Genomic DNA, 13,290 nt, shown 5'->3' with positions numbered 1-13,290 from the left:
TTCCTCAAGTGCTCCACAGGGCTCAGTCTTATTCCCTGTCCTAACATTTATGTGAAATCACTGGTGGAGATAATTTGACAGTTTGGAATTAGGCATCATTACTAAACAAATGTTATCCACTCATCATATATAGAGGCCAAATAGGGGGTAGAGTCAAAGCCTTCATCCATTATTCAAGGTAGGGATAGGTTCAGACTCCTCCCAAACAGGATTGAGTAGCAACTCATTCAGAAGCTTAGTGATTTCAGAATTATATATTATAATTATAATAATTATCGTTGAGTCTTGATAGGGTTATGTAGAGAGCAGACCGGCAAATTCAGGGTTCTTCTGGATTCATGGCTCCTGTTGCAACAGGAGGGCCTTTGCTCAAGTTGGTGCCACAATTATGGCCTTATCTAAAACAGATACAGATTATCCCCTTGTGATTTCCAATGTGGGGGCTACTTGGAAATATTAGTTGATACAAAATGTAGCAGCCGATATACTTACTAGGCAATGATGTAAAACCACTGCTTCATTGACGAGTGATTAGTTTCTGCATGCAATTTAGAAGTGATTATTTGTTTTCTTAGCCCTTTTGATTTCTTGGCAGATGTGGGCTGGGTTTCCACAGTAATCTCTCTGAACTAGACCATGTCAAGCAAGCAAATTCATTCTTGAGCAAATGGTTCCAAGCTATATAGGTTTGTATTAGAGAATTCTGAAGACTACGTTCCATGAAACTCACTTGATGCTAATTGCTTGGATTGCATCACTCGTCTTCCTGACGACAGTATTTTTTACACAGTATTTTTTACAGGATTCCTAAAACTGCTATTAGAATCACACAGCTTGAAAATGATTTTACACTCTTAGGTAAAGTCTGTTGTAGCTCAGGCTAACAATCCTATACGGATGTTTCTAGAATAAGACAGTGGGATTACTTAAAAACACACAAGCACAGACTTGCACCATCTCCTGAGTGAATATGAAACTTTATAGTACTAGAATTTTTTTTTACAGAAGATCTATTAGCTAGGCTATTTAATATATCAGCATGGAATGAAAAACCAGATGAACACATCATATAAATTAGGTAGCTCATAACTCTCAGTACTCCTTTTGCATATTCAACCATCTCTCTTAATTACATTGTGAAATCTCCTGGTGATTATTAAAAATCGGCCTAGAAACACTCACCTCAGTGTAAGCCTGAGTGACCTGTTCATAAAGGGACTGATGATGATGGATGGCCAATTCCAGGTTTTGCATTTCGGAGGGGAGACCTCCTTCACTGCACATTTTGCACCAGGCATCTACACCAGACAGAAACTGAAAGAATTGCAAGAAAAAAATTACTTAATTAATAAAAACCTAACAGCTTATCTAATTACCAACATAAAAAAATAACGCCATCTCTAAAAAACCCACCAACATCTCTTTCCACCATCTCTAAAAAATAACAGCTATCAGCAATAAAATATGTAATAATAACAAAAGTAGCATAACACAGCACAGCCAGAAAAACTAGAATGCCATTTTCTAGTTGAAATCTGGTCCAGAATACACATCACTTAATAATAATAATAATAAATAATAATAATAAACCTTTATTGTCAAAGTACAACATGTGTACATTGAGATTAGCTGAGCCTCCCCCTGTGCTCTCTCCCCCCAACACACAGTGACAACAAACCCTCCATCCCACCACACTATGTGAACCAACTACACCACACACCGGCCTCCCAAGTCAACTCTGCATAAGATTACATCCCATTCAAAAGCCTAACAGCCCACGGATAAAAGCTGTTCTTCAGCCTGTTGGTACGGCTGGCTATATTCCTATATCTCCTACCGGATGGTAGGAGAGTAAAAAGATACCGTCCAGGGTGTGAGTCATCCCTGAGAATCTTCCTCACTCTTCCAAGGCAACGAGCCCTGGCGATGTCATCCAGTGGTGTCAGGGAACAGCCCACAATGTCTTGTGCTGTGCTCACTACCCTCTGTAATACTTTCCTATCCGCGGCTGTCAGACCGGCATACCAAACCACAATACCATACGAGAGGACGCTCTCTATGGTAGACCGGTAAAAGAGGGTCATTAGCTGTTGTTCTACCCTGTTCTTCCGCAAGATCCTAAGAAAGTGAAGCCTCTGTTGGGCCTTTCTAGCCACCTGGGTTGTGTTAACTTTCCAGGTCAGATCTTCACAGAGGTAGACTCCCAGAAATTTAAAGGAGGGAACTCTCTCTACACAGTCCTCCCCGATGTAAAGTGGGGCAGGTTCCTCTTTTTTTCTCCGGAAGTCTAACACCATCTCTTTCGTCTTGCTGATGTTTAGGTGCAAGTTGTTGTTACTACACCATATGGATAGTTTTTGTACCTCCGCCCTATATGCTGTCTCATCCCCACCTGTAATAAGACCCACCACAGTTGTATCATCTGCGAACTTGATTATTGCAGTGGATGGGTCAGATGATACACAATCATAAGTGTATAAAGAGTACAGGTAGGGGCTAAGCACACAGCCCTGTGGCGTGCCGGTGCAAAGCTTCAGGGGGGTGGACAAAGCAGACCCGACCCTCACTGTTTGTACCCGATCCCTAAGAAAGTCTTGAATCCAATCGCAGATAGCGGGGGAGAATTTCAAGTCAGTCAGCTTCTCGATGAGAATGCTCGGCAAAATGGTGTTAAAAGCCGAGCTGTAGTCAACAAAAAGCATCCTGACGTAGCTTCCAGGTTTCTCGAGATGACTTGCTACAGAGTGTAAAGCAGTAGCTATGGCATCGTCTGTCGACCTATTTCCCCTGTAGGCAAATTGATGTTTATCAAAGTCCAGTGGGAGGCATGTCCTAAGATGTTGGAGAACCAATCTTTCGAAGCATTTCATGACTACAGACGTTAATGCAATAGGTCTGTAGTCATTCAGGCACTCAACTGCAGTTTTCTTGGGGACTGGGACAATGGTAGCTGCCTTCAAGCATGATGGCATAACTCATTTGATAGACCCAAGGGGGCTCTGGGCTTGTTTTTCATTAAATTCTCTAGTTCTGCAAACAGTTTTGGACAACTTCAAAAGTTTCAAAATCATCTGTAGATGTACAGTAGCAGGTCAAGGATTCTTCTCCTACCCCTCAACCCCCCAAAAAGCAAATAAATAGCTCATTTTTTGCTATCTTTAAGGGGAAAAACATTTTTGTGAGGACAAAACAAAAATAGGAATCAAAGTGATGTGGAAGAAAACTAATTACTTTAGATAATTGCAGTTAGTTTAGGAGAATTTCTTGTGAATGTATAAGGCAGCCAAGGAGGGATCTCTCTCTCTCTCTCTCTCTCTCTCTCTCTCTCTCTCTCTCTCACACACACACACACACACACACACACACACACACACACAAATTAATTTTTAAAACAAAGTATAATTTTTATTTCTTTGAACTTCTTACTACCTATTCTAGACATTCAAGACAGAAGGGTTTATCCTCAGCATCCAAACAGCCCAAATAATCTTTATCTGGGAGCTGGGGTACAACTCTGCTGCCTCTGCTGACTGGAGAAATGATGAAATTCTGCAATGTTGGACATAAAAAAAGTTCAGAAATAAATAGGAAGCCCAAGGAAAGAAAAAAAATGTGATTTAAACAAAAATTCTGCCAAATTTGCAGACACCAAGCTGGCAAGAATAGCCAACACTCCAGAAGACAGGCTTAGATACAGGAGGATCTGGACAGACTTGAACACTGGGCGCTATCTAACAAAAATGAAATTCAATGTTGAAAAAAGTAAGGTTCTACATTTAGTCAAGAAAAGCCAAATGCACAGGTATACTATAAGTGGTACCTTGCTCAATAGTAGTGACTGTGAGAGGAATCTCAGAGTCCTAGTGGACAATCACTTAAATATGAGCCAGCAGTGTGCTGCAGCTGCCAAAAAAGCCAACACAGTGCTAGGCTGCATTAACAGAAGGATAGAATCAAGATCGTGTGAAGTATTAATATCACTTTACAATGCCTTGGTAATGCCACACTTGGAATACTGCATCCAGTTTTGGTCACCATGATATAAAAAAGATGTTGAGACTCTAGAAAGAGTACAGAGAAGAGCAACAAAGATGATTGGGGGACTGGAGGCTAAAACTTACAAGGAACCATTGCTGGAATTGGGTATGTCTAGTTTAATGAAGAGAAGGACAAGGGGGGACATGATAGCAGTGTTCCAATATATCAGGGGTTGCCAAAAAGAAGAGGGAGTCAAGCTATTCTCCAAAGCACCTGAAGGCAGGACGAGAAGCAATGGATGGAAACTAACCAAAAAGAGAAGCAACCTAGAACTAAGGAGAAACTTCCTGACAGTTAGAACAATTAATCAGTGGAACAACCTGCCTGCAGAAGCTGTGAATGCTCCAAAATTGGAAGTCTTTAAGAGATCGGACAGCCATTTGTCTGAAATGGTATAGGGTTTCCTGCCTGAGCAGGGAGTTGGACTAAATGACCTCCAATGTCCCTTCCATCATCATCATCATCATCATCATCATCATCATCATCATTGTTAGCAAAATGAAAATTGTTGTGCAAAGTGCTTCTTGAGTTATCAAGAACCTGCACAGGCAAAAGCGTACTGAGAATAGTAAGAGTCACACAGTAACCACACAGATACACTGAGTTGTGATAAACAGAAAAATACTTTACTATTTAGGTGTAAAAACAAAAACACAATCCGAATAAATAGTCCAGGTCATACACAGATAAGCAACAGCAACAGTCCAGGGAGTATCCAAAATACAATGTCTTCTTACCTGTCTAAAGGTCACGTACACAGTTCCTAAGGTTTAACACAGTAGTAAACCAAACACAAAAACAATGAGAGCAAAGAGAGAGAGAGAGAAGCCAAGCTCCCTCTTATGGCCATTGGAAAAACTTACACACCCATTGGCCAATTAGCACCTTAAAATTATAACATCATGGTTTATATATTTCCAACCCAACCAGGTAGGCTATAACCATATGCCTAACATTCTCCCCTTTGGGTAGGATAATATATAACTTCTTATAATCTTAGGCCAATCTTTTCACAACTAGCCTTGTGTTTAACAGCACTTTGGACCTTAGTGAAATGGTCTGCGATATTCATATCAGATGAACAATATTCTAGTTGTATTAGTTTGTCCTTGACACATTGTCTAACATTTAAATAACGAAGATCTGTATGTTCGGATCATGGTTTATATATTTCCAACCCAACCAGGTAGGCTATAACCATATGCCTAACAATCATCATCATCAAGTGCAACAGGAAATATATGTCCAAAGGTCACTTTGCCACAGAGTGAGAAATCCTAAAAGGTGATATATGTTTTTGCCCTCCAAAAGTGGATGCTGACCTGTTGTAAAGAGTCGATATGAGCTCCTAGACACATCTTAATTCACCAGGTTAATCCACTAGAATCCAAAGCTAACAACCAAATGAAGCACAGTCATCTTATATATTATCAAGCTAGAATAATTATTTTAAGACAAATGGTTTTGAGGCAAGTATTAGATAGTAGATCCATAATCTATACTTCATAACTGTTTTTAAGTTCACAGTTCAGCAATAAGAAATCACTTGAGTTGGCTTTGAAGTCCTACATCCATGACACATGTACACTTTGATCACATTTATGACCTTGCCTTCTTTATATATAAAAAGTTTTAATCAATAATTATTTTATTTCAAATGGAACTTGACACAGTGATACACTTCTTCACAATCTCACACTTAAGTGCACTACATTGCTTCTTACTAATCTTCCCATATTTTAGATTAAATCTAGTACTCATTCTATTGTTCTTAAGGAATTTAACTATATAACAATAAAAAACTAGCTAACAGCTCCAACATTTGAGAAACATAAAAAAAACCTGTAATGTAAAGTTTCTAATCTGCTTTCAAAGTGTCTCACCTATATCTGGCTTCTGAAATGCTATGTTCCCTGAAGTGTATTATCTCAAATATTCTTATCCCAAAAGAACGTACTGCAAGCTTGCAATGTCTAACAGGATAATCAACCAACAGACGAATGAGATTAAATAGAAAATGAAAACTACATTATCTAACCTCACTCCAACTTTACTCAGGAATAAAGTCCTCCTTCATTTAATGTATTAACACATTCTAAATAAATTAGATAATTAAAATGAACAATGAGTATTGTTCATGCAGGAAATTGCAGGGCAATTCAGAAATAAATCTCCGTTTGGTTATCAATGACAGGCATGCACAGATACAGAACTTCTATTATACACATTAGAAAACTACAACATTGCATTACTTTTTGACATAATCACCATTCAAATTGAGGTTCTTGTCATAATGTTGTACAAGTTTTGAAATTCCTTCGTAGTAGTCGCTTGGCACCAAACCTGGGCTATGGGTGTATGTGGGTGTGTATGTGTGTGTGAGAGAGAGAGATCAAAAGCATCCCAACAGAACTACTTCAAAAGTTCTTGGGTGCATCTAGCAGTGTGTGGGCAAGCATTATTGTGAACCAACACCACACCAGAAGTCAGCATGCCCCAACACTTGTTATGGATGGCTCGTCTGAATTTTCATAATGTTTCACAGTAGACTTCTGAATTGATGGTCAAACCACACTCCGTGAACTTCACTAGCAGTACTCCTTTGGCATCTTCACATTTGGCGGGATTTTCTATGGCACCACTTCCAGTGTGATTAGTTCATGATAATGCTCGCCCGAACACTGCTAGACGCACCCAAGAACTTTTGAAGTAGTTCCGTTGGGATGTTTTTGATCACCTCCCCATAAAACAGATTTGGCACCGAGCGACTACTACTAAGGAATTTCAAACCTTGTAAGATGTTATGACAAGTGCCTCAATTTGAATGGTGATTATGTCAAAAAGTAATGTAATGTTGTAGTTTTCTAATGTGTATAATAAAAGTTCCGTGAGTGTCTGTCACTGATAACCAAACGGAGATTTATTTCTAAATTGCCCTCGTACATCCGAATACCATGGATGAACAACACCAGCTTATGCTATGATATCTTGTGCCTTTCTTACAGAGATGACTTCCAACAATTTAAACCAGAACCAATCATTACTATTCTAGGATCTGCATCTTTATCTGAGATAACGAATATCTAACTGCAAAGATGTTGCATTCTGAATCATGAGGAAACGCCGAAGGGAAAGAAAAGGAGAGCAAGAACGCCTGAGGTATTTCACGTGGATACCCTTATTGATATTACAGCCTCACAGGATTAAAAAGGAAATTTCAGATTATATTTTGATTGAACTGTCCAAAGGCTTTCTATTCCCAATTATATAAGATCCCCATGTTTAGGCTATTGCTGTTATTATTTATGTGACTGTGTTAGCAAAAGTGAAGAAAAAAGGAAAACAAATGATACTTTTGGAGGAAAGGCAAGTGAAGAAAATTGTCAAGCAATAGGTGAACTAATCTTCTTTTAGCTCTTAGTGGTTCCCACATGCATCCAGACAAAAATGTTTAGAAGTTCAGAAGCACCTTGTTTTCTAGAAAGATAACAATTCAGTTCTCCACAATTTATTTAAAAAAGAATCTTAGGTGAGAAAGACCAAAAACAGCTCTCAGTCTAAATTAAGAGAGTGCACCTGAAAGTCCAGATAAACAACACTGAGCTAGATTAAATTAACTGATTTAGTATAAAATACTATAGATTCATTTGTTCTCAGGATTGCTCTTCCCTTCCAGAATTAAAAACTCCACATTTCCAATTACTCATCCTGAACACATTCCAGAAATTCAGTGAACTTTCCTGTTCAAACTGAATTTCAGTGGCCACAAGTTAATTAGAGATTTCAGGGTTTGTTTTTTTTTTAAAAAAAGAAATTAAAGTAATTTAAATACAATGAGATCCAATAGATACCGTAATTAAATGTTAAAATATCCTACTAATCTCAGCGGATGTTACCCCCTCTCCCACGAAATTTTTTTGAAATGGATTACGGATTACAAATTAATAGGGAAAATATCCTTCTGAATCAAATTTATGATCCATTAGTTATTCCCCCCCTTGTTAATGAACCTTGTATTGTGTCTTATTTATATTAAAGTGAACTTTCTGTACATAAAAAAGGAAGCCTGTTCTTATATAATATGAACTCATATATGATAAGAACAACTAGATTTAGTTCACTTCAGTTACATTCAGGTAAAGCAATTGAATATTTCAACCTAAAGCTGTGGGATTTCATGAAAAAAATACTAGGTCCATCTTGACCACAAAACTGAATCCTAGTTGTGAAAATTTATCTGAGTAGACACAAAGGGGCCAAAACATCACAAAAGAATGTGACAGAAAATGGCAAAGTTTTAAAGATTGGTATAAACATAATTGCTACAAACACGAAACAAAAAAGGTGGGAGAAAACTTTTGGCCTAATCAGATAAAACTATATATCATATATCATTGGAACATCCTTAGTTACACAAGTTATGGCTTCCCTTAGTTACACAAGTTATGCTAAGATGTATTCCGTTCAAACATAAATACTGATGAATCCAAGAAGGATTTCATCTTTTCTTAAAAAAAAAAAAGCTCCGGAGAATATAGCAGATATGACAGAGACACTGGAGAGCACTGCAAAACAAAAAGATGATACCTAAATATTTAGCATTGGAGCTCTGCTATACCCCTCTTCTTCATATATCTTATGCATTGATCTATTGGACAAAGAAAGCCTCTTTTACTGGGATCTCTTTGTAGGCAACAGTGACACCATGTGGGACAAAAGATAGGAAGGCAACCCATGCTGATTTCTAAAAATTCATTTTGAATTTATTTTTCCAAAAAAAAAAAAAAGAAACTGAAAGTAATTGGAATAGCAGCCAGAAGATCAGTTAGTTACAGCTTCTCCCAAATTCTGTAAGATGTACGTGTGCTAAGCACAGACGTTCGATATCACTAGGGCAAAAAAGCATGCACAATCTAACCAAACCATCACTCTAGTAATAGATTTAGCATCTTTGCATTACCAATGTCTATATGCTGAATGTCGTAACTAAACTCAACCATTGTTTCGCTTGTGTAAAAAAAGAAAGCACAGCGTATTTATTGACACGCGGTTTTTAAATTAATCCTGCATGAATTTTAAACTTTCCGTAACAGATTTTTTTTTTAAAAAAACCAGCCTAAGCCTACTAAGTAGGTTAGCATGCAGCTGTGAACAGTATTGCTTTGTGTGGCCATGAGCTTTTCTCTTAATACTCCGCTCTCACCTCACTCTATCTAGCCCAGGCCAATAGAAAAAGAGATACACTGTATTGAACAGGCTGGGGAAAGATTTTTTGGGGAGGGGGGGGAAAAGAGCCCAGTGTTAAACCTCAAAACAATAGTAAACTCATAGTTCTTGAAATAGTTGGAAAATGCAAAGAATACACCAATTATATTAATTATTGTATCGATGGTGATTTAAACTAGACCAAATCCAGACAAGGAAGAAAAGCATCTGGCTCAGTAAAAATTAATTACATACCTGTTCAGCCTTCTGGTGAAACACCGCAGACATGGCCAGTATAGTGCTACGCTCGTCCAGTGCTGCAGCAAAGCTTTTCCACTCTTGATCTAGCTGTGTGGAAATCTGCTTAATTTGTTGAGATGCATAATGGCCAGCCTCTGAAAGCCTGGATGCAACGGACATGATGCGATTGATATTCACATAGGCATTCTGAAGAGAAAAATCAGATGGGAGAACTGAAATTATACTTTAGTATAATCAATAAGAAAATTATGGTTTCCTTATTGTTGCACACCTACAGACAGACTAAAGCTACTATCTGCATAACTATAGATATACCCTGTGAATTGCTAGGGAGGGGTCACCTTACCCCCTTTCCTGTCTACCAGACTTTCTAAGCTGCTTTGCTTCATTGCCCTCTGAAAAGCAACCCCTCCCTCTTAGGACTTCAGACCTTCCATCAAATAATCCGAAAAAATGTTTTAAAAGGAGACAGTTGGGGAAGGCAAGAAGAACATTTACAATCAAAGTAGTAGTGAAAAAAAAATCTAAAAGTCAAGCTGAACAGTCAACATCATATGATAAAGTTTGTATTGCTTGATGCAATATATAATAGATCTGCAGATAAAAGATTCAGTCTCTGAATACAGTCCCTATATTAGCCTTCTTGCACATTGTCCATATATATGGATTTTATTATCTCCCAGAATTCCCCATCCACCATGATTATTGGTGAGAATTTGGAAGCTGAACTCCACACGGCTGGGGGGCATTGAGGTTGGAGAAGAATGCTCTTTGTGCAGTGTTTTCTGCATCTGAAGATAAACCTGGTTTTTAAAAAAATGATTGGAACATTTCTGATTTATTGTACAATTTTCATGTTGAAGTATTTAAATAGCTGATCTACAGCATAATGTAATGCATTCTAGCAACTTGATTCCTCTGATTATGCAGTTCATTTTCTGAGATATATAAATATAGGCACCAATATACTATTTTGATAAAGCTCATACCAACAGATTTCAATCTATGTACATACATAATACAAAGTGTTCATAATTACCTATATGTGCAAAAAAGTTTTTTTAGTACAATATAAAACACTCTAATTGAACTTATTCTCTCTTTTTCCTGATTTATAGTATTTGTCCTGCTACAGAGACAGAATATGCAAAACCCATTACCAGAATAAGCCAATTATTTCTACAAAAAGAAGCTCTTTTCCCTGATGCTAGAAAGAGAGCAGTATCAACATGATGTAAACTGAATTATTATTTCTTTTGAAGCATTTGCCCACTCCTGAGGGCCAAAAGGATTATGAAAACCCCAGGGCCATTCAAAGAATTACAGGATATTTGAAATTGTTTTTTTAATATACATAGCTCATCAAAGCAGACTATAAGCTAAAGTTGAACACTGTAAAATTTTATGAAATCACATGAAGGAGTTAAGGCAAGAGTATGGGGACAAAAGAATTTATATGATTAAAATAAAATTGTAAAAAGGTGCTACGTTAATGGAAAACCGTAATCCTTTCCTATGCTTTATAACTTCAGGAAGAAAGTACAAGTTACCCTAATTTTTGGCAAATAGGTTTGGTAATGGGTGGGCTGACAAAGACATGTTTGAAAACAGAATTCGCCCTTTTCTGAAGTCACGACTTGCTCTTCCAAAGGGTTACATCAAAGCATAAGCCAGTTTCTATAAAGCAGTTATGAATAGCTTCAATTAGAATAAGCAGCATGTGGAGCGAGCTATTTAAATATAGAATGGCAATCAGGGTGAGTTGTGCATAAGGAGGAAATGTAACTTGGTTTAGGCAACTAATTAAATTAATGAGATCCCCAAATATATTTTAAAGCCAGTTTGCCTTTTTAATAACAAATTAATCTATAGATGTAATACTACACTATGGTAATGGAAAGTGTTTCTGAATAGCCCTGAAATTCTTAGTCTACATATTGCTATATAATATTTAGTGACTTTAAATTCTTAATGGCTGCTGAAATTTAATTTCACACTATAGCTGTTTTATTAATGGGGAAATTGCTAAAAGGTTCTTAAGAGTTCAGCTGATATTTTAATTCAGATGGCTTATTCCAACAAGCACAATCCATATGCTGGATTTGTGATAAAATACAACAAGTAAAATGTAAAAACAATTGATCATTTAACAATGTGAGTTATGCAAAGTTGTGATTGTATCAGAGTGTTGTTTTTTTTAAAAACTATTTCATCATTGCATTTTTGTCTGGTGTATATGCTGAATGTGTTTAACTCTCATGATTAAATGAATAGACTTCTAGAGTGCTGAAAATATTAATTGAGAATTTTGCAGAAATTATTTTTAAGAAATCCTGGACAATTTTATTTATTTATCATGTTTACATACCACCTATACCCTTGTCAGAGCAATTCTGGGCACCAGATAATCAGAAAAAAGAAAATGTCATATAGGACTATATTCAAAACGAAGAAAAAGGAACAGGGATAGGCAACCTTGGCTCTTTTATGACTCGTGGAGTTCAACTCCCAGAGTTCCTGAGCCAGCCATGAGCCATGCTGGCTCAGGAATTCTGGGAGTTGAAGTCCATGAGTCATAAAAGAGCCAAGGTTGCCTTCGCCTATAGAACAATCAATCCATTTTAGTTTGTGACTGTAGAAAAAAATCTTTGGCATTCTGCAAATATTTTCTACTTTTACTATTATTTGGATCAATGTGTGGTACTATTGGAATTATCTATACATTTTCAAAATGAACCTGTGAAACTCATCAAAGATGTCTCTTGAAACCATTTCTTTTTATTTGATATGAGAATAATTGGTCTGCTTTAGTGGAGAACATTTTGAGTACAACAGTAGCCTTAAGAACACAAACTGCTATTAATTGTTAATGATATGATATGTCACACTGATGTTTATATATTTTCTATATTTATGTATTTTCTATACCAAATTTGTTGAATCTGGGACTGATCTGATTGAGGGATGTATACAGTTCATAAATATAAATAATGTATGAGGTTATTGAATTAATTAGGAGTATGTTATACAATTCCCATGGAAGCTAATCTTTCTATGAAAATTTGTCATAATTAGGATTTCAACTGTTCCTTGAATGCTTTTAAATATCTAGGAAGAATTATTTCATAGGGTAATGTAAATGATTAAAAGTCCCACTGAAATATGGGGAAAAAGTAAAAGCAATACAATTAATATTATTTCAAGATTGATCTGTTTATTTAGAGGTTTCCTTAGATGAATACAGTTATTTTAAGCATATTGATACATTAAAATGTTTTCATATAGAACTCCAACTATATTTTCTTAATTATCTTTATCTTTAGGCACATATTCTGAGTTCACTTTTTTAATGGAACACAATTTATTTTGAAAAATGTATTATGGGCATAATCAGAGAGTTATGTGACTCCTTCAATCCTTATTACATAACAAACTCCCTGCTATAATCCAATTTTGAAAACTGCTTCAACTTTAAATCAGTTTTGTCAAGATTTTTTAAAAATAAAAACTAAGTTTAAATAGAAATTTGACATTGTGTAAAATTGCAAAATGGTAGGTTTTTTAATTAAAATATTTCTTGATTTCACCATTTACTTCAGATGCATTAGCACAATTTAAAATTACTAGCGTAAGTGGAACAAAAGTTGTAGACTTAACTTTTTTTTGTAAAAAAATATTGCTAACTGGATATTGTTTTGCAAGTACTTTGGAATAACTAGCCGGAATATTGTTTTGCAAGAACTTTGGAATAACTAGCCAGAATATCCCATACCAATCAATGATTGG

At 36.4% G+C, this 13,290-nt stretch overlaps 1 protein-coding gene across 4 annotated transcripts in view; it reads right to left on the bottom strand.

Moving 5' to 3' along the window:
- The window catches only part of KALRN (kalirin RhoGEF kinase), a gene marked incomplete at its 5' end in the record, with an annotated part of 580,305 nt that overhangs the window by 230,700 nt on the left and 336,315 nt on the right, over positions 1 to 13,290 (bottom strand). For all 4 annotated transcript variants that reach the window (XM_083356478.1, XM_083356477.1, XM_083356479.1 and 1 more), the window contains 2 exons: positions 1,183 to 1,314; positions 9,499 to 9,690. In XM_083356478.1, the coding sequence (XP_083212604.1) occupies positions 1,183 to 1,314; positions 9,499 to 9,690 (324 nt within the window). The remainder of the gene's footprint in view (positions 1 to 1,182; positions 1,315 to 9,498; positions 9,691 to 13,290) is intronic.

The sequence above is a fragment of the Vipera ursinii genome, assembly GCF_947247035.1.
Source record: "Vipera ursinii genome assembly, chromosome: 1".
Lineage (NCBI taxonomy): Eukaryota > Metazoa > Chordata > Lepidosauria > Squamata > Viperidae > Vipera > Vipera ursinii.
This window is presented reverse-complemented; position numbering and strand designations above follow the sequence as displayed.